Consider the following 22,620-nt stretch of genomic DNA (forward strand, 5'->3'; position numbering starts at 1 on the left):
TTAACATCAGAAAACACTCAATGTAATTGCCTTCAGTGGTGAAAGTTGAGATGATTCAAAGAGCCACGTCACATAACCAGAGAAATGACCTTGATGTGAATCCACTGATACAAAGACCTCCCAGGCAACTAAGTCATCAGGAAAAAAAACAAAAACAAAAACAAAACACATATATACAGGTGTCTCACGGAATCACTGACTCTAGATCTGAATGACATCTTGGGAAGAGGAAGAAATTCGGCGGTCTACAGTTCACCTGATGGAAACAGTTTCATCCTGAAATCCATGCATGGAAAAGTAGTCCTCAGAAACTTAGATTTTAAAAATATGATTACACATTCAACATTAACTCTAGACTTTGCAGAACATTTAGAATGCTAAAGGATACGATGAAACCTTTACTAATATATGCCTTTAGCTGTATCTGAAAGACTCAGTCTCTATTATGCAAAAAGCTATCATATATTACATGTGAAGTAAATATGTGCAGGGCCCTTTAAGAATTCTACTAGCGCAACATATGGCAGATAGGAGGGATTCTACTCTGAGATTTTCAACAGTGTTCAAGGAAAACGTGGCTCTATCGACCAGCATGTGAACAACTCTAATGGGGAGACTTCTTAGAACTATTTCCTTTCAGTAAAAATCAAGTCAATAGAATCTCTAAAGAAAATAAATCAAGCATGAGTAAAACTGTGGAAGTGATCAGAATCAACCTCATTTAGAGAAAACAGAGTGATTAGCACAAGGAAATGACTGAATGCTAATGGCCAACAAAGATATGATGTTTAGGGGCCCCTAAGTAAGTGGTTCAGTCGGTTAAGCATGGGACTTCGGCTCAGGTCACGATCTCACGGTTTGTGAGTTCGAGCCCCGCATGTGCTGTGTGCTGATAGCTCAGAGCCTGGAGCCTGCTTCGGATCCTGTGTCTCCCTTGGTCTCTGCCCCTCCCCCACATGCGTACACGCACGCGTGAGCGCGCGTGCTCTCTCTCAAAAATCAAACAAACATAAAAAAAATTAAACAAAAAAGGTATGATGTTTAAAAATACAGACCCTGAAAAAATCAGTTTAAAATAGAAGAAAAGTAAAACATAACAGATAATAGTTGAATTCTTTTCACGTATGCTTAGTATTTTGAATTCATTTCATGCATTCAAATATACTAATTTGCTCCATGTTTTATCAGTTATAAATTAATAAATTACAAATATTCTAGTTTAAAATGTATATCTTTATCCACTTAGCAAAAAACTTATATTGTCTCATTTTTTCCTGCTCCAGACTTCGTCTGTTTCTCATAATTAAACTTACCAATACCCCCAGCTTCTAGTTCATCCAAGTTCTGAGTCAGTCTTTACTGAGAAAAGAAAATAAATAATCTTGGACCTCCCTTTTACATAAACTATTGTAGCTTAAAATAAAGTCACTTTCTCAGATTCTAAATCCAGTGACTAAATCCCAGATCCAAGGCTCACGCGTCCACCCCTTAACCCCCTAAGTCCCTGCCATCCAGCAAACCAAGAAAACACACACACATAAAAAGGCAGTGCTCTCCGCGGGGGTCATCCTGCCTACAAAATCGCCCAGTTGCTACACCTCCTGCCCCATACCAGGTGTTTACTGGACTGTCCTTTTGCCTCTGTGTTTCCTGCTTGGTGCTGGAAGGCTGCCTTCCTGGTGCTCCTGGCCTACCCTAACTCCCAGGACAGCCAGAGCCTAGCTCTCCGAGCATTTCTTCTCGGGCTACATTCTCCTCTTGACCCCTCCGTCTCCTGGCTCAGAAGCTGCAGTGAGGAAGATCTGCCTTTGGAAACCACGGCCACTACCCTTGGCTCTCAAATAATGATCCCTAAGGCTCTTGCTGCTAGCCCCACTTTCTTGGTCACACCCTGGTACTGATCAAATTACGCTTGAGCTTATGGCATCTTTGCAATCCTGCCATTTCACACCCAGCCTTTGAAACCGAATCGACTCCTCGGTCCTGCCGTTCCTTGGTAAGCAAGTCTCCACCTGACCAGCCGGCTTCTTCCCCCCAGATGCCCATGATACAAGGACCATCTTCACAACTGCCTGAATCACCACAAGCTACCACACAAGTGCCTGACCTGTTATCTCTCGGCCTCACAAACACTGGCTCCTGTTAGTATCAAGGCCCACGCAACTGCAGGGCTGAGGTACTATTCCTGGCTGGGCTTGTAAAGACAGAGATAAAAATTTCCAGAAGATCCCTCAAAATGTTAAAATGGTATCGGAAGAGTTACAAACATTAGACGGCGTTAGATCACAAAACCCAGCAATACTGCCAACCTGGCACGAGAATTAGTGCCCTCAAGTGGTGCTCTGCCTACAATACAACAGCCCTCCAGAGAGCTTTCTCCCAACCAGACACACAAATGGTCCATGACAATTTACTGTCAGGCACTGCCAGCGTCAGAAGTCTGCTTACCAATTTGCTCTTGGAAACACACCGCTAAGCTAAAGGTATGCGTGGCAGAGATGGCTCCTCTAGGCTGCTCATAGCACTGAGGTAGGGCACAGGTGCTTCATCCACCATTCTATTGCAGAGGGTTTCCTAGACTTAAAGCTAGGGATCAAATCCTAAATATATTCACGCATTCCAACGTTTTTTAGTCTATTTTTCCTCAGGCTCTGTTCTAGGGGCTGGGGATACAGAACTGAACAAAACTCCCAGTGTTTGTGGAGCTTATATTCCAGTAAGAGGAGATGGACAATAAACTTGATAAGTAAAATATTTAATGTGAGAAAGCGATAAGGACTAAGAAGAAGAATAAAGCAGAGAAGGGGGCTGGGGAGTAGCAGGGTGGAAGGGATAGTAGCTTTAGACAGGGTGGCCGGGGAAGGTCGTCCCCAGCATGATAACATTTGAGTGAAGACCTGAAGGAGGTGAGGGAGTGAGCCTACTGATACGTGGGGGAACCACATTCCAGGCAGAAGGAACATCAAGTGCAAATGCCCTGAGGTGTAAGCATGCTTGGTGTATTCAAGGGGCAGCAAGGAGGTAGGCGTAAATGTGGCAGAGTGAATGAAGGCGAGATTAGGAGGAGGTGAGACCAGTGGGGTAACTGGATAGGGCCCTAAGGGCCCATACGAGGACCATGTGATAAAGTGTTTCCATCCTAAAATCCATTTTTATCAATGTCATACTCCAGAATTACCATACTACTCTTTCAGGATATAGGTAAGCTCTGTTACATTATATAGCTATAAAATCCCTCCCCACACCCCTGGAAGGATAAATAAAAAAGCGGTAACGGTTTTATACGTACGTGGGAGAAATGAAGAGCTAGAGAACAGGAGAAGGGAGAGAGACTTGTACTTTTCCAAACTTGTACCAGGCTTATGTATTATCTGGTAAAAATAAACAAAATAAAATAAATTGTCCTCACCTTTCTAGGGTCAACCTGTCTGAGTAAAGAATTTTCTCTTCAGAAGAACGTTGCAGAATGGGAAATGATGGCATTGATGAGCTCGCCAGATTAATATGATCACCTATTGAAACGATACACAAATTACTTGATTAAGAAAAACCTTTAAAATCTCAAGACTGAAGTCATCTTATATTTGGAGAACTTTGGCACCTACAAATATCTTTTCTGGAAAGTACAGTTTCCATAGCTCTCCACATTTAAAATGATCACATTTGAGTTTGTTTCTTTCCTCCTCAAACCTCAACTATGTATTCTGCATATACGTTCTGTATAGACCAAATCATTTTTCCCTCACCCTAGAGATTGGCTGAGAGTACAGAACAACTCTAGTGTTATCTTTACCCCTTTATAAGGCTGACTCCTTGTACTAAAATTTAACTCTCTTATAACTGACATGGCGGTCCCTCATTACCAGATACGTTTGGGCCAGCACTATGACAGCCCTGCCGGGTTCTGGACTTTGAAGGTGTCTGAAAGGAAGAATCTCCAAATGCTGATAAGGAGCTCATGGTAGTTTTCATTTCCAGCCCACATAGATCTGTCACGTTTGTTGTGGACGAGATGCATGATGATTTATTACGAGGCGAAGGGCTTATTACTCTTCCATCTCCTTCAAAATATCAAAAAGTTGGTCACAAAGCTACACAATACATGACTTTGCTACTGGAAATACAGAGAAAGTAGTCTGGGAGAGCAAATGTAAAGCTGGCATCGTCACTTTTCCTGTGTACGTTCAGCTACTATTAGTTGAAAATAGTGCAGAGACCAATGGATGTGGATAAATGCTGTACAATCGTAGTTAGGGTCCACAGGGTATGACACTCCTATGGGGTGCACAGGCTGCGGTCCTATTAACCTGACTGCCAGCAAGTAGCTTTCAACCTAATGGCCAAACACATATGAAGTTAACAAACTATACACAAAATGCAGAATAAAAACGGTATCTCTTATATAATCACACGTAAATGTGACAATTATTTTTCACTTAAGAAGACGGCTACAAATGGGTTTGGGGGGAGGTGGATGTTAGGATATATTCTAAAGACCCAGAATAATGTAGAATGGTCAGGAAAAGATGCTGGGAAGTTCCAGAGATGAGGTAGGATTTGAGTAATGGGCTAAAGGAGGCAGTTTGAACGCCAGAAGAAATCTACTGTATTTTCTCCTATAAAGACAACATTCCTAAAAGCAGCAATTGATGCTGGAGGGAGCAATAAGCAGTAAAAAGGAAACTATGGTTACCACAGAATTCTGCTCAAACGGACCAACAAGAGAAAATCATAAAACCAAATCTAGAAAGTTAACATACTTTTGGGGAGACCATCAGATAATATGATGGCAAATTAAAATCAAGTTCCATATAGATAGTATTAAAAAGCTGTAAAGCAATGGTATCTGCTGGCTTCCATAGGTCTACAAGGTATAAACCGAAGTATCACACAGCTAGCTTCTTGCACAAAATAATCAGTGCTAATACTCCACTTTTCTAACTTCTACAAAACATCACTATAGCTAACAATGAGGTTCTAGAGTATACGCATTCAGAACTGACATCATGTTCGCCAATGAACCGGTCTTGGGATAGGATTCGGCTCCTAGCAGAATAGGAAAGCAACCATGATTCAGTAAACTGATGTGGAAATCAAAATTCAGATGGTTAAAAAAAACAAAAACAAACAAAAATTAGTCTCAGAATTAACTGGTTAAGGTGTAACTGGTCAGCTAAAGATTATAAAGGTAAAACTCCAAACAATGGACAAATGTTTTCTTATTAGCATTAGAGTTAGATTTTTAAAATTATTTTGTTAAGGTTTCAAACCAATCCTCAGTTTAAGAGGCAGATTTAAACTTCAAAAGACCTGAGGTATAGAGGAAATAATCAAAGGGTAATTTCAGTCATGCTTAGTGAACAAAGGAGTTTTATCCTCACACTTTTCAGCTCCTATTATATGCAGAAGTCATAATCCTAATCCCCATGATGAGCTTACTATCATGATCAGTGTGATATACATAGAGATAAGATACATATCTTACAATAAACAACATAGAATGAGAATGATTAGGAGAAAGGCCGTAAAACCCACAAACAAGATCCTCTGAATGACTGGAAACCAGAATGAACTATGACTGAAACATACACATATTTATGTGGATATATAAATACCCACATAAATACACATATATTTGTGGATCAAACACCCATATGTCTTTGTGGGATGTTTCACCCTACATATAAACCACATTACTATGTGGCAACATTTTAATTAAACATTTCCTGTTATTATTTCATATGTCACTATTTAATTCACCATATATGAAGCCCTTGTTTTCCCAATTAAATTTATAAACTCTTTGGGACACAGACCTTATTTTACACTCTTTATATTCTTGGCCACCTCTAAATTCGGTAAGCAATCTGTAAATTAACTGATTTTCCAATTTACTAAGAGTTAACTGGAAATCTGTCTTGTATATACTATTTCCGTGATCGCTTCTCGGCCTTTTGGCTAAGATCAAGGGTAGTATATACTATTTCTGTTAAAAAAAAAAAAAAAAGAAAATCAAAATCTTGTATTTTGGTATAAAAGTGCTGAGCATTCTTTCAATAAAGGCCTATATTCAGTGAGAATCTTTACTGCACTGCACCCTAGACAGACAGATCAATGGATGGGGAAGTGGGTGGGGAAGTGGATGGATGGAAAAAAACACATGGATGAGTGATACAGTACATGGTCAGATATGTGTGTCCACTCAGCCTTATCTTTGAGATTCTGATTCTAGATTTTCCACTGATTTATTATGATCTTAAGACTGAAGCACTGCCTTCTCCTCTCTCTATACATATTTTAGAACTCTTACTTAAGGGATCTAACAAATTATACTCTGGCTAACTGGGATTTTATTGTATCCCCGGAATATATGGCTCTTACAAAATCTCAAGGATACAGGTATCAACTCTTAATACTATTCCAAAAAGCCCAAAATAAATTACATACCAAGTTTTAGATTTACCAGCTCAAATAAAAAATTGAGCTTCTTTCCTTTAGACTGAGAGTATCATTGATTAATTTATGCTGGCAGGCTACCATATACATTTAATTAATTTTGAAAAATAGAGAAAAATAAGAAATGGAGTGAAATTAATTATAATGATTGGGTATCAAGATGCAGTTTATTCGATAAAGATTCCCAAACTTTCCTGACAAAGTGCTACTTATAATTTCTCCAAAGTTTTATGCCTTTGCAGGTAGAATGGTGAGTACAAAAGTCGAGAAAACAGCTACACGCCATGTAGCCTTCTTTGCATGAAACTGCCTAGAACTATGCAAGAGGCACATTTAGAAACAACTGGGTACAAATGAGTAGCCTGTTCCAGAGAATGATTTTGAATAAAATCCTTCAATGAAAAAAAAATGTTTTATTTTTCCCTAGAGAATTTTGTATCTTATGAGTCATCACTTATGTATAAAACTTTATTCTTCTGGTAGGTTCACAAAATTCAGTGTTCCACACTATTTTCCCATTACTAATATCTAGTAACACCTTACCACTTAAATAAATTTAACCTGGCCAGTCATCCAGAAATCTGCATATCAACTTACTCTTCTAACTCAAGAGTAGCTCGGGAGAAGTATGTAAGTTTGACTCCTGATATAGAAAATAAAGTGAAGACATTATTAGCAAAAATATGAAGGAAATTCACCATGCAAACATAGAAAATCCTACTTGAGAATTTTCAGGTTCACGTCTGTAACTCTGTGCCTAACACATTGTCGAACACATGGTACATACTCAATGGACATGTACTGAACTGAACAAAAGAGGGAAAGACAGATGCTTCCTGCAGTGTGGGACTGCAGTTAGGTTGATCCCATGTCTAGCATGGCCAAGACAAGACTGTAGGATACAGGAAAGAGAAAAGTCATATGTCAGGTGAGACAGGCCCAAGAAGGTCTTGAAGCCACAAAACAAAAAATGAAAACTAATATTCAAAATGACCACATGCTCATATAGTAATGAGATGAACAGTCTAGACGTGCCTATACTGATCAACACTCTCATACAAACTCCTAGAAGGTGGGGGTGGTTCCGTATACAAGGATTCTGTAGTGCTTCAAGCTAGCCCATTACAGATGGCTCGCAGTTGTCAGCAACCAACTAACAACTCAAATGTACTAAAGGAAATTTCTCCTTGAACTGAAAAATACATTTCAGAAATATGACCAGATCATATAAGGCAGTGTTTTTCGAAGCGTGGTCTACAAGCCATATCCATCAGAATCACTCAAGACATTAAAATGCACATTTCCAAATCCCACCCAAGACCCACAAAATCAGAATGGGGAAGAGGAAGAAAGGAAGGGGAGTATTAGGAACCTGCCTTTCTAACAAAATCTTGGGGGATACACACTAAAGTTTAAGGCCTTTGATATAAAATATCCATAATTATATGCACTAGTAAGGGAAAGAAAGAGATTTTCTTTTCTACTCGTGATTTGTCACTCTTTCCACTCTCTCCTTATTTCCTAAAATCTGTGTTCCCATACTCTTACCCCCCATTGGTTAGCCATTTTTCCTAGTTCTAATACAGTATTTGGAAGATTCTTTCCCATTATGTTGTACATAGCTCACCCCAAACTACAGTATAACTGCTTTTTCTGTATTGGAAATAATCTAGTATGCTGTGTATATAAAACCAATTCGTATCTAAGTAAATACAAAACCAATTTGATTAATTAACCATTGGTTAATGAACCATTTCATTTTTCATTCAAGTCTATTTGGATTTAAGTAGTTAAACTTATTAAGCAATGTTACCCGAAGAAGATAAACCATAGCTGATCTCTACCTTGCCTACTTGAGTAGTTTCTTTCAAGGTCATGTTGTAAGAGTCGACCAGGGAATGATGGTGTTTCTTTATTTAGCTTGAATTCAACCTAAAACACATATTTTGGGAAGAATTTCACAGTAAGGATTGAAGATAATTATAAAATTACATACAATACTGATACACGTTACAGCAGAGATGAACCCTGAAAACACGTTAAGTGAAAGAAGCCAGACACAAAATGGTACATCGTGTATGATTCCATCTATTAAGTACTAATAATAAGAAAATCTGCAGAGACAGGAAACAGATTTGTGGCTTTCAAAGCGGGTGGGAAGAAGGAATGGGGAGTGACTGCTTAATGGGTACAGGGGACTCCCTTCTGGGTGACAAAAAGTTCTGGAACTACATAATGATGATGGATATACAACCTTGTGGATGTATTTAATACCATTTAGTGGTAAATGGTATTAAATACTTAAAATGGTATTAAATACTTAAAATGGCTACAATGGTAAATTTTATGTTATGTGTTTCTTACCACACACACATACACACACACACACACACACACACACACACACACACACGCACAGAGTCGATTTCATGAGGTCAAATGAAAACACGTTCCAAACCACCTGCAATTCCTCCATACCCTTACCAAAACTACAATGATTAAAAGAATTATTTTCTAGAAGACAAAAGCAAAAAAATACAACAGAAACTAAATTCTGTTGGCAAAAAAATCACTGTTTTTATCATCACAATTCTTTTATGTTCAATTATAATAAAATTGTATACCTAAACCTTCTAAGGTTTTTCTCTAAATTGATTTTAAATTATTTGGCAGAACTGAGAAAAAACAAAATCAAAACAACCTCTCATGATTAGTCACAGAGAAAACCCTAAATACATATCTTAAAAACTATGATGCTTCTGATTCATACATACTATAAACATTATAATAGCATTTGTATTCTAACTTTATGAATTATATGAGTTAAAGGTATTTTCTCAGAACATATGTCTACCCTAGAGGGAGCAAATGGTTTGAAGAGAATTTGGATGAGGCACACAGTTCCTAGAAGTACATTCTAATGATAGAACAGGATTTGTCCAGTGAAATCAACTAGTAAAATTTTGGAGGGAATTCATTATGTCCAATTATAATAAAGAATATTTTCAATTAATCTAGCTAACTGCTATTTATCTAAGATGATCAAATGATCGATTTTCCCAGTGTTTATTTTCATATAATAATGTCATCAACTACTGCCTCCTTGACTAATAATGTCTGTCCTCCAATTGACCCTCCCTACCCTCCTCATGCTGTTATTTGTAAACTGTCCTTCACTTTACAACTGTAAAGTGACATCTATTGAACAATTTTTTAGGAAAAATCTGAATTGCGATGGTTGGAGGTATCCAACGTGGTCAAACGGGGAAAAATTGTTGTATGTCTTGAGACAGTGTGGGAGGTAGGTAAATATGTTTGAATGCTGAGGTGAGACAGGAGGGAAAGAAAAACAGGTGTATCAAATCTAAAGCTAGACGTAATGGAAACACCAGAAATACTGTGCACAAATTAGGGGAAAAAAGAATCTTAGATTCGTATCTTAACTTCTAAATAGCATGAAGCCTAATATATTTCCACTGCTAATGTATTATTTTCTCCCCTGATTTTAAATGGAATGTGGAGATGTATCCCCTTAAATTATCACATTGGTAGTAAGATGCCCTTGGTAGTAAGACATACCATCATTTTACCCACTACTAAGAAAGAAAAAACTTTCCCAAACTATGATGTGCCATGAATTGCAAGAAGAATCCTAATTTAAGAAATTTTTAAATGTAAAAAGAAAAGAAAAAAAAAAAAAAAAACCTCAGGGCTCCTGGGTGGCTCATTTGGTTAGGTGATGGACTCTTAATTTCCACTCAGGTTATGATCTCTCAGTCGTGAGATCGAGCCCTGCTGAGAGATCTGTGCCGAGTGTGGTGCCTGCTTGGGATTCTCTCCCCCTCTCTCTATGCTTCTCCTTGTTCATGCTCTTTCTCTCTCTCTCTCTCTCTCTCTCTCAAAATAAATAAATAAACATTTAAAAGAAAAGAAAGGAAAACTCACATCTTGTAATTGGTGAAATAAGAACCAGTTTTTAAAAGAGGCTTTTTGACTTTATGTGGGCAGAAAATAAAAATTAGTTTTAGTTCTGCTCTTTAAATCATGCTATTTGTGTAGATTATAAAATAATTCATCTTCAATTTAAGTACAAATCTGCTTAAATCTTACTTTGCTTTTTTCAGGAAGCGATGATGTCTGAATAACCAGATGAAGCCCACAGTTCACCTGCAATGTAAAAATTAAAGCATCAAATATGCTCTTAACTTAAATACCCCCCCACACACATATTCCTCCCCAAACCAGTACAGATAAAGACATAACAAAAACTTAGGATAAAATAGAACGCTTGTTTTTTGTTTGTGCTAAATGATCGTGTTCTGAGGATTTGCTGAAAACAATAAAATCAGGACTGAGAATTAAAAGGTTTCACTGCGATTTATTTTCCAAAATGTCTGCGGCGATTTAACCCTCTACCTTAGCACTTCAGGTTTTTGACACTTGCCATGTCAGGTCTAAGTAAATATCTCAGTGGGACAGGTAAAGGAGGTGGGAGTGCCTATTAATAATAATAATCTTTCTTAATTGAAAAAAGGGCTGGGGGTTGACTGGTTATAAAATGAATCGTAGCCTTTCACAGCAGACCAGCTCCACCTTCTGGGAAACCAAGAACCTGGACAAGACTTTGAATACCCATCATTCTATATCAAATACCCTCCAAGAGCCTTGGTCCAGTCCACGAATCTCAAGCCTCCGTCAGACAATAGCTTGAGGAGATTCAGCGGTCCTGATCCCAATAACACAGCCCATCACCTAGGACAAAGACACCCGTCAGAAAGAACGATACGAATGGGAAGAAGGGGAAAGTAGGAGACCCAACCTACGTTGTTCGCAGCCCGGCCAGAAACAGAGCGGTATTTCCCGGGAATCATGGCAGGAGACAGTCCAGGATCTGTTAGATCTGCCTTAGAAGCGACGCTACAGCGGAGACTCAGAGACCGAAAGGGGTCATCTCCCAGGCAACCCGCTCATGGGTTACCATGGAGACGACCATTTCCGGTCTGGTCCTCTCCTAAATCGACTGGCCAACCCGGTCGGTAGAACCTCTGGTGATGTTCGTCGGGGCCCACTGCGTCCCCACTTCCTCGTCCTACTTTCCAGGCGTCTTACAAACAGAGCGGGAGTGTGGAGAGGAGGAGGCGGGGAGGAGGCCGGCCACCTCGGTAGCCGTGGCAACCACCACTTCCGGTCCGTTCCTCTTTCCGGCCCACCTCGGCTCGGCCCGCGCGAAATTTGGATCCCTCTGCCCGTGGCCACCTGCTCTCGGGGGAGGACCGGCGCGAGCCGGCAGAGGCCGACCTCCAGGCACCGCGGACTCTTCTGTGGCGCCCGAGCTCGGTACTTCCGGTGGCCCTGCGCCGCGCGGGCAGGCGAAGGGGGCCCGCGTCGCCCCGGCTAGGAAGGCGCGGGCGTGCCGAGGCGGAGGCCGCCACCATGCCGGCCCGCTGCGTGGCCGCCCACTGCGGCAACACCACCAAGTCCGGGAAGTCGCTGTTCCGCTTCCCCAAGGACCGGGCCGTGCGGCTGCTGTGGGACCGCTTCGTGCGGGGCCGCCGCGCCGACTGGTACGGGGGCAACGACCGCTCTGTCATCTGCTCGGACCACTTCGCTCCGGCCTGTTTTGACGTGTCTTCAGTTATCCAGAAGAATCTGCGCTTCTCGCAGCGCCTGAGGCTCGTGGCGGGCGCCGTGCCCACCCTGCACCGGCTGTCCGGCCCGGCACCCCAGGGGGAAGAAGAGGGAGAGCAAGCGGGCGGCCCCGAAAAGGGAGGAGAGCCCCAGGCGGTGAGGCAGGCGGAGGCCGCCCCGGGTCCAGCCTCCTGTACACTCCTACAGGCCAGGAAGAGGGCTGCGGCTTCACAGGTAAAGGGACACCAGGAGTCCACCGAGGGTCGCGGGAGGACCCCCGGACTGTGGCTCGGCTCTCCCACTAGTGTCACCTGGGGGAAGGTCACCTCGCCTCGACGCGTTCTGTTTTCCCATCTGTAAAATTAGGATCTGTTTTCCCATCTGTAAAATTAGGATCTGTTTTCCCATCTGTAAAATTAGGAGTGTGCTGTATTGGTGACCTCAAGGTCCTATAGAACATGAACACTTTGGAACTATAGTTCCTTCTACCTCTTCCTCCCCCAAACACACACTCTCGTAGGCTTTTTTTTTTTTTAAATAGAAAGGGTTTCATTTGGGCAGATCTCAAGGAATTGGGGTGCTTGAAACTGTCTTTGCATAACCTATTACATAAGCTGGAGGAGATGCCCATTATGACTGCCAGAATGATGGGGAGGGGGGAGGTTGAGGGGATGCGGGGCTACTGAGGAGGAGGGGGCTTGCTGGTAAACCCCGCTTCTTTCTTCTTGACTAGCTGCCTTTAAGTTAAATCATCTAAGTGAGCTCAGTTTTTCCACCTTGCCCTCTTCTGCTATTTCAGTAATCCTCATAAGCGTAGATTATACTTACCTTGCCTCTGGTCACGATCTTCTTCCCCTCTTCCCATCTTAAGACTCCCCAGCCCTCTTTGAGATCATCAGGCTTCAGCCGTATCACCCTTAGGTAGATTAAATCAGGACTGTTAACTGGATCTAAAAGGTGTTCAATTTCTAGAGATGGGAAGACAAGTCAACTAACTGATCTGTAACTGATGTTTTGACTTTGAATATTCAAACGCATTCCTAGAATTTTAGAGCTGAAGGGAAACTAAGTGCTCGTCTAGTCCAAACTCACAATGTATACACAAGGATGCCAGTCCTGGAGGTTAATAATTTCCTCGTGGGCCTGTAATATTTGCTCTAGGTCTAATGGTCAGAGCAAAACTTTTTTCTGCAATACCAACCTGCTTCCTACATTGGAGTGGGTGCTTAAGACCCTTTTAAGGCATCCTGACATTTCTAGGATAAAGAACAAAATTATTAACACAGCCTGCAAGTCCCTGTGTGCTTTTTGCCCCTGTCTACCATACCAGTCCTATCCAAGGCCACTGTCCTTGTTCAGTATACACCAGTCATGCTGATCTTTTCCATTTTTGAACATGCTATATTCCTTCCTACCAACCAAGCCTCACTCAGCTGTTTCATGTAATATCCTGCAATTATGCTGCTCCCACTCCCCATCATCATCAATTAAGTCTTTTTACTTTAAAAACCAGTTCAAACACCCTTCTCTTTGACCCCGTAATTATATACTTTCTTCATATATTTCATATGCTTCAATAGCACATATACTTCAGTAATACTCATCACAACTGTCACAAAACAGTTGTGTCGTTCGCTTAATATTTGTCTTCACATTAGAATGTAAGCTCCATGAGAGCAGGGATCCTATCTGACGTGTTCATTATTGTACTGGCAGTACCTAGAACATTAATTTGCAGATTTTAGGAATTCAATAAATATGGAATTGTGGAGTGATTATGTGACCGTAAGAACACTTTTTTGTACTATAATAGAATGTTCAGTTCTCTGCCAGTTTCCTTTCTCACCAAGCTATAGACCAGTCAAGACATCTGCCCCTTCAATTATTTATCCACTATCACTACCTATCCAACCTTTTTCTAAGCACATACAGGTACATCTATAAATAGATAAATATAAACATTTATATTTATATAAATTGGGAGAAGAAAAGTCAGGCTAGTGAAGCAGTCAAAGATTTTATACTATAACAAAGGCTAATGTTGAGAAAATCCAGAAAAGATACCAAAACTATTTTCCAATTAGTATATCCAGCCAGAATTTCTAACAACCCATATTACATTAATACACTTGTCGAGTTATTAGGAAACTATGTGTTTTCATAGTAGTGACTTTAAATGTATATAATGTTAAAAAGAGTTTAGAGTTGGTAGCAATACATTGGTAGCCAGGTCTGGACCGAGAACCCCAGTAACATTGCTAAGATGGTTTGCTTGTGCCACCTCTGAGTCCTTCCACCACTCACTATTTTCCCAATTCCAGGGCCAACTGACAGACAATTTCCAGGCATTCTACAACTTTTACCGAGGAGCTATTGTAGACACTGTTCTGGATGTTTGGTGCTACATGTAGGTAAATGCAATGGAATGTTCCTTATCTGTAGGGAGTTTGAAAAAAGATTAGGGACTATCTCCAAGGGGAAAGGGGGCCCTGAGGAGCACTATGCACTGATATTTTGCTTCAAGAGCTAAGATTATTGTTTTTCCTTAACAATTTTGCATTCTTGTTTTTTTATCCAACCATAGGTGACGTAAGTTCCATATATATCTTAGAATTGGTTTGTCAACTTCCACAAATTATCTACTGGGATTTGATTGGGACTACATTGAATCTATAAATGAATGTGAGGAGAAAGAACGTATTGGCAACACTGATTCTTCCAATCCATGAATATAGTGCATCCCTCTATCTGGGTTTTTACATTTCTCTTAAAAATATTTTATGGCATTCTGTGTAAAGGTTCTGCCCATCTTTTATTAGATTTATCCCTGTTTGATTTTGCTATTATAAATAGTATTTAAATTTTTATTTTTTTATATATTTACGTAGATAAATTGACTTCTGTTGACCTCGTATCCAGAAACCTTGTGTAACCTTATTTATTCCAATAATTTGTAAATACTTTTGAATTTTCTTCATGTCTAAAACATGTTGGTAAATACTTTTTGATGTTCATGCTTCTATTTCCTATTCCTACTACACTAACTAGACACTTTAGTATGGTGTTGGGAACCAAAGAGGTGATGAGGAATCCTTTTCTCATCCTTGTTTTGAGGGAAAGCCTTTAGGTTTACCATTTGATACGATTTATGCTATAGGTTTTTTTTGCAGCTGTTCTTTATCCTAAAAAGAAATATTCTCCTCTGTTCTTAATTTTTGATACAGATTTAATCATAAGTGATGTGGAATCATATCAAGTGCTTTATATATTTTCTGAATCTATTCATGATCCTATATTTTGTCTATTATTCTGTGAATGTGGTGAGTTATATTGCCTGGTTTTGAAATACAGAATCAAACTTTTCATGGCTGAAGTAAACACAATTTGGCCAAAGTGTAGTACTCTTTTTTTACATATGGCTTCATTTGATTTGCTAATATTTAGGATTTTTGCAAACCTGATCTATAGTCTTTCTTTCCTGAAATTCCTTGGTGTCAAGATTATGCTGACCAATTTGGAGTTATTTCTTCTTATATAATTTTCTGGAAACATTTCTATAAATGGGCATTATATAGCCATTAATAAATTTGGTATTAATATTTGGTATAGTTCAATGATAAAGATACCTATCCTGGAGTTGTCTTTGTGGGAAGATTTTTAATGATGGGTTCAATTTTTAAAAATAGTTATAGGGTTATTCAGTTTTTTGTTTCTATACTTCTTTTGATAAATTGTGTTTCCTATAAATTCATTAAATTTTCAAATATATTGACACAAAATTGCTTATGATAATCTTTTATCTTTTGAAATTCTTTATGCTATGTAGTAATTTTTGCTTTCTCATTTCATTTTTGATCTACTTGGCCAGGTGTATATCAATTTTACTAGTCTTTTCAAAGAATAAACTTTGCCTTGTTGATCTTTTCTCTGGTATTTTTTTTTCTTTTTCATTATTTTCTATCATTTTTCCTTCCATGTACTTTTTTCAACTTTGAGTTTTTAGTTGATGGGTTCGATTTGTACATTACTGAGCTAAATGGTTAACATAGATCTTTTCATATCTGCTTTTCCATTAAATAAACTTGTTAGAAAGTGGAAAACTTCACTTACACTAGGATATCCTTATATATTCAGATGTGATATTTCATACAAAGAATATCTTAAGAATAGCTAACTTGCTTATATGAAGACAACACGCTGAATTACCACACTTCAAATTTTGCCTGGCTGCCTAAATTTTTTAAAACACTTTTCTCCAATATTTTAAAAATTATTTTTGTAAGATTGTTTTTAGAGTAATTTTAGGTACACAGCAAACTTGAGGGGAATATAGAGAGATTTCCCATTTTCCCACTGCACCCACCCATGCATAGCCTCTCCCGTTATCAGCATCCTCCACCAAAGTGGTACATTTGTTAGAACTGATACACCAACATTGACACATTATTATCCCCCAAAGTCCATAGTTTACATTATAGTTCACTCTTGGTTTTTCTACTTCTTAAATTTTCATTCACTCTTCTTTCTTTAACTTCTTAAGAAGTTAAATTGGATCATCGATTTTCAGAATTTTCATTTGAATGGACATGGGGGATAAGTTTCATATGCTTATTTCCCAATTGTAGAATTCCCTAGAGTGGTATTAATGGAGGAGAAATTGACTCCTGAAATGAGGCTATGTTAGAAATCTTTTGTGGAATACTTTTTTGCATGATGTTAATTCCAGTCTAAATTAACCAAGCCTAATCAATTTTCCTATACCCTTTTATGCATCTAAGGCCCAAAACTCCCTTGTAAGCATGGCATTAACTGAATCCCATAAGTTTTTGATGTAGAGTATTATTATTTAGTTTAAACTATCTTTTTATTTTCACTATAAATTTATCTTTTAAGTTTATCTTTTCATGGGTTATTTAGAAGTATATTTTAAAATTTCCAAGCACACAGGCATGTTATAGTTCTGTTTTTGTTACAGATTTCTACGTCAATTACAGTGTGGCCAGAGAATATATAGCATATGAATTTAATCTTTCGAAATTTATTGAAACTTGTATTAGGCAAAATATAGGTCAGCTTTTGTAAATATTCCATATTCACTTGAGATGAATGTGCGTTCTGCAGTTGGGTACAATGTTCCACATGTCTGTTAATGTTTAAATGTTCTATGTCCTTCTGGAATTTTTGTCTACTTACTGCATTGATTACTGGCAGAGACATGTTAAAAATCTTCCACTGTGATGTTGAATTTACATATTGGGTCTCTAATTCTAACAGTTTTTGTTATATACTGCTAACATAGCCACATCGGCCTTCTTTAGGTTGTTTTGGCATACTATATCTTACTACATCCTTTGACTTTCAATCTTTCTGTATCCTTACTCACTTATGTATGGTTGCCCCTTTGAAGAGAATGTATCTTTTTCCTCTAGCTGCTTCTAAGTTTTTCTCTTTGTTTTCCAGCTTTACTGTAATGTGCATAGGTGTGGCTTCCTTTGTTTTTATTTTGATTAATACAAATAGTACTTTTGTAAAACTGTGTCTTAATGTCTTCTGTCCATTTTAGTCAATTTTCAGATGTTATTTGTTCAAATATTGCTTCTGTCCCATTTTCCCTTTTTCTCTGGGACTACAATTCATATCATATACAATACTTTTTCATTTTATCTGCTGTCTCTTGTGATCTTTTCTATATTTTCCATCCTTTTGTCTCTCTCTGCCTCACTTCAAATATTTTCTTTTGACACATGTTCCAGTTGATCAATACATATTTGGAAATTCTGCTTCTTAACCTTTTAATATGAAGAAGTAATCAGATATGTGCACAAAAGATTTATGTTCAAAGGTTTCCAATACAGATTATTTTAATAAATTATAGTATATCTGTACAATAGATTGTATGCAGCCACAAAAATTATGTAGATTATTTAATAATATAGCAACATGCTATATTATAGGGGAATATGATGTATTAAAGGATATATAAAAGGTTATAAAACAGATTATCCCAATTTTTAAAAAAATAAATAGCAAAAGACCAAAAAAAATCCAAACCATAAAGTTGTTACCTATGGATAAAGAGATTATGGCCAATTTTTAGTTTATTTTAGTTTATTCTCTGCATGCAAATTTTTCTCAGTGATAAAATGTATTTTTCTAATGGGAACAGAAGTTATTTTTTAAAGCCTAAGTAAATACCTAAAATGCCATTTTTATCAAGCATAAATCTGTTCTGTAAAGAAATAATGAACTTATTGTAGACTTTTGGCTTGGCTTAGAAGTAGTTATAGCCAGTGGAAATTAGTCATAATTATAAACACAAATAAAGGTAAGACTTATGTTTTGATTTAAGTCCTCAGTAATATTAGATATAATTAGATATAAATATTAGATATAATTATAATTATTAGTTACAAAAGGACTCTTCACAAAAGTATCTTTAATGTCTTGCTGTGTTACAGCAACCATAGATGCCAGCTAAAATATTTTTTCAGTGGTCTGAATGCACTTGTCACTACCAGGCCACTAGATAAAATTGCAAAGTACTTTAATTTTTTTTTAATATATAATTTATTGTCAAATTGGTTTCCATACAATACCCAGTGTTCATCCCAACAGGTGCCCTCCTCAGTGCCCATCACCCACTTTCCAAATTTTGTTTTTGTTTCTTTATCACGTCTTATTTTTTCTTCTCACAGGCCCCCTTACACATTCCAGATATCCTTTCTTAGCCTCTTCCATATTATTTCTAGGTACTCAGTCGTATGTTGCCTTCTAAGTATCCAAATCCTCCTCCTTTCTACCTCTCACTTCCCCCAAGAGTCAAAATTTCCATTTCATGTTGTATTTTTTTTTTCCTCAGGAAAGCATAAAAACATTAAAGCCAATCATATTATTGGATTAAAGCATTTCTCTGCAAGGTATAAAGGACCGGTGATTGGGTTTTCTAGAGTAATGCAACTGCTACACTATCCAATAATTTAATGCTAGTAGTATTATCTCTTACAGCAACTCATTTAGGGGGAAAAATAATGAGTTGTAAGCAAATAGCTTACTAGCTTATAGATTGCAGTTTGACCAGAATGCTTAGCAATTCGTGATTACAAATAGTAAGGAACAGTATGGCAGAGTTCTTAAGAACTTGGACTATGGAGCCAGCTTGCCTGGGTTCAAATTCCAGTCTTCCTAATATGTGACCTTGAAAACTATTATTTATAGTCTTTTACTACTTCTCACTTTTGAAAGATAAAACCATACTTCTTAGGCTTACCTTTGATATAGTTCTCCTCTGATTCATATTTTTAGATTACATGTGAAAATGAAATTACGCAAACACAGGTCCGCGCTGATCATCTATCTCCTGGTGTCACTTCAGTACCTACTCACTGTGAAGAAGGTCCAGTGCATAAAAGTACGCAGATTTCTCTGAAAAGGCCCCCTCACCGAAGTGTTGGTACGTTTTGACTCTTCAATTCATTTATAATTGAATTAATCTTTTGTATATGAAAGATACATGACAAGCCAAGTGTCATTCATAGGCGATTGTGTTCGTTCCCTTCAGGTATTCAGGCCAAGGTAAAAGTGTTTGGAAAACAACTGTGTAATGCCACTACTCAGACAGATGAATTGCGGTCTGGAAGTGCCTCTCTCTTTGACATTTACTCCAGTGACTCAGAGACAGATGCAGACTGGGACCTTGAGAGTGAGCAGAGCAGTTTGCCTTACGCTGCTGTGCAGGTGAAAGAAGAATCCTGTTAAAAACGCGACATCAGGTGACTTGACGTGCTGTAGGTTCTCACATCTTTGCTCACATCATTACTTCTTTGTTCCCATAGCTCTCCCGCTTTGAAATAGTTGAGGATCAGCAAAATTTGTTTAGCTCTAAGGCAAAAATGTGCCCGCCTGCCAAGATAATGAAGATAATACTGTCCACAAATCTCCCCACCTCCCACTTGCACCTTTTTTTCTTTTTTCTTTTTAATCCTCCGTGGAAATCGGATTATAAAACAGAACCACAATAGCAACATTTCCAGATCAAGATTAAGCACTGAATATTTAAGCTTACTGCAGAAGCAACACCCATATGGGACTTGTTTGACATTTATAAGCTGGAATGTCACTATTCTAAATTTGAAGACACTAGTAAGCACAGCCAAGTCTGATACTATTAAATGACCTGGGGGTAGAGTCAGGAGATTTACCCTTGATTATGATTTTTTTATGTTGTATATTTATTAGTAATACTCTTCAGTCTGGGGATCAGTCCCCGTACACATTTCTGGTGAAGCTATGACTCGTGCAGAAGATATTCGAAGGGAATTAATTGAAACAGAGACAGAATTTCATATACTTAGATTATCTTGTTGATGAAATCTGCATTGGTTCCTATTGCAAGCAACCAATGAGCTTGATTCATTTAACACTGAAATTATTAACATCATGCAAAAAAAAAATTAGTACATTTCTAGCATCATCCCCACTTCAGGAATTAGGTTTTCCTCTGTTGATACCACTCTATTGAATTCCACATTTGGGAAGTAAGCACGTGAAACTTAGCTGCTCCATCAGGACAACGTCCATGCCAGTTTTGTACCATGAAGAAATTTGTTACAGCGGTTTCTGAGAAACTTATTAGAACTCTAGTCTTCTAGTGAGAATAATAAAAACAAATGTCCATTTGATACCTCACATGTCTTGTTGTGCATGACTGGAAGAACTTGCATGCTTTGTATCCTAGAAGATTTAAACGATATACCAAAGCGATTTTCTTCCAAAGCCAGTTTCATGTGTGACTTAATTTGAACAGTGTAATTTTAATAAAAAAGAATAATAAAACAAACAAAATATTAGTAGAAGCTGTGAGCCTGAACATCGTTGTGTAAACATTTAGCATTATTATTATTATTATCATTATTATTATTATTGCTGCTTTGGCTTGACTTTGAGATGACTGTTTTATGTTTTAAGAGACCTTTATGTTTTGTTTTTTTTTTTAATTTTTTTTTAATGTTTATTTTTGAGAGAAAGAGAGAAAGACACAGAGCATGAGGGGGGGAGGGGCAGAGAGAGAGGGAGACACAGAATCCGAAGCAGGCTCCAGGCTCCAGCTGTCAGCACAGAGCCCGATGTGGGGCCTGAACTCACAGACCGCGAGATCATGACCTGAGCTGAAGTCGAACACTTAACCAACTGAGCCACACAGGAGCCCTAAGAGACCTTTATGTTTTAAAACTAAGCACATAAATCTTCTGAAGCTTAATACTATCAGTAAGTACCTGTTGTCCCTTGAGATTTTAAACAGCCGATCTCCTTAATTCACGTTATAATGAATATTATATGCCCATTCGTCCCCAAATTCCAATGCCATGAGTTTACTTCATTTCTACGTGTTAAACAACTTTGAGAGCTGTAACAGTTCTTTCTCTTTCTTTTTCTTTCTTTCTTTCTTTCTCTCTTTCTTTCTTTCTTTCTATTCAGTTAGAATTTTCTTCTCTCACCAGTTGAGAATTTATGTTTGGTTTGTTGATTCACATGACTTTATAATGTACAATGTTTCACTGTCCTGAAGTAAAATGAAATACTGGCTTTATTTTAAATTAAATATAAGGAACTTCTGGTCTATATAATACTGATTACTTTTTGTACATTTTCAATTATCTAAATTTCTGTTGTTCCCAGAAGAGTTTAATGGGAAATAATGAGATAATACCTCAAAACGTCCCATATCATTTTTCATTTGTTTATTTAATAAGTATTTATTAAACATACTCTTTGCCAGGTGACTTCTAGATACCAAGGTACATTGGTGAACAAGATAAAGATTCTGCCCTCTTGGTGCTTACCTTTTAGAGGAGAGCCAGGCAATAAACAAGGAAATGAATGAATGATTTTAGATAATGATTAGTGCTATAAAGAAAACAAGGCAGAGTAAGATGTTAAAACATAATTGGGGTCGGGGAGAGAGTTTGGTCTTTTAGGTAGAATAATCAGGAAAGGTCTCTCTGAAGATAAAATATTTGAGCAGAGACCTGGATAATCAGAAGAAGCAGCCATCTAATGATTGGAGGGCAGAGCATTCCACATGATAGGAATGGCAGGTGCTCTGGTATTTGAGGAACAACAAGGAGGCTAGGGTGGCTGGAGGTAATGAACTAGGCAGAGAATGATAAGAGATGAGATTGGACTGGTATACAGAACCAGACCACATAAGGCATTTGAGGCCACTGTCAAGAATTTTTATTTTATTCTAGGCTTAAATTCTATTTTAAATGTATTTTATGGCCGGCACATTGCCAGTATTTATCTCTTATATTTAAAAAACATAAGTGGATTCACATGTAAAGTCATTGGACTTTAGGCAAGAGAAGAGAGACACGTCAAGAGTGTGTGACTGTAAAGCTTGCTCTGTCAAAAATATTTCTCAATGGGGATTCTGAAGAGATGATGGTGGTGATGGTGTCATTTTCTTTTAAATCTCCCCACATTTCCCCATGGAAGCAAATAGGGCAGTTCCTATTCTGTTAGTGGCAAGGAAGCTTG

The 22,620-nt window shown here is 38.1% G+C and overlaps 2 protein-coding genes and 1 pseudogene across 6 annotated transcripts in view; 2 read left to right on the top strand and 1 right to left on the bottom strand.

Moving 5' to 3' along the window:
• The window catches only part of LRRC49 (leucine rich repeat containing 49), a 148,344-nt gene extending 136,932 nt beyond the window's left edge, over positions 1–11,412 (bottom strand). For 2 of the 5 annotated variants that reach the window (XM_053223797.1, XM_015071396.3), the window contains exons 1-5: positions 11,280–11,412; positions 10,567–10,623; positions 8,301–8,388; positions 3,864–4,061; positions 3,410–3,512 (exon numbers count right to left, since the gene is read on the bottom strand). In XM_053223797.1, the coding sequence (XP_053079772.1) occupies positions 3,410–3,512; positions 3,864–4,061; positions 8,301–8,388; positions 10,567–10,623; positions 11,280–11,327 (494 nt within the window). In that variant the 5' untranslated portion in view covers positions 11,328–11,412. Of the gene's footprint in view, positions 1–3,409; positions 3,513–3,863; positions 4,062–8,300; positions 8,389–10,566; positions 10,624–11,109; positions 11,186–11,279 lie in introns of those variants that run through there. The other 3 variants (XM_053223798.1, XM_015071397.3, XM_053223799.1) reach the window with 3 other exon arrangements.
• LOC113602122 (uncharacterized) lies at positions 5,939–6,102 on the top strand (annotated as a pseudogene).
• A 252-nt stretch (positions 11,413–11,664) lies between the features above and the next one.
• Positions 11,665–22,620, top strand: part of THAP10 (THAP domain containing 10) — a 30,064-nt gene continuing 19,108 nt past the window's right edge. Inside the window, exons 1-3 of the mRNA XM_027067670.2 lie at positions 11,665–12,318; positions 19,387–19,534; positions 19,643–19,853. Of these exons, the coding sequence (XP_026923471.1) occupies positions 11,890–12,318; positions 19,387–19,534; positions 19,643–19,839 (774 nt within the window). The 5' untranslated portion in view covers positions 11,665–11,889 and the 3' untranslated portion in view covers positions 19,840–19,853. The remainder of the gene's footprint in view (positions 12,319–19,386; positions 19,535–19,642; positions 19,854–22,620) is intronic.

Source organism: Acinonyx jubatus, chromosome B3 (genome assembly GCF_027475565.1).
Source record: "Acinonyx jubatus isolate Ajub_Pintada_27869175 chromosome B3, VMU_Ajub_asm_v1.0, whole genome shotgun sequence".
Classification (NCBI taxonomy): domain Eukaryota; kingdom Metazoa; phylum Chordata; class Mammalia; order Carnivora; family Felidae; genus Acinonyx; species Acinonyx jubatus.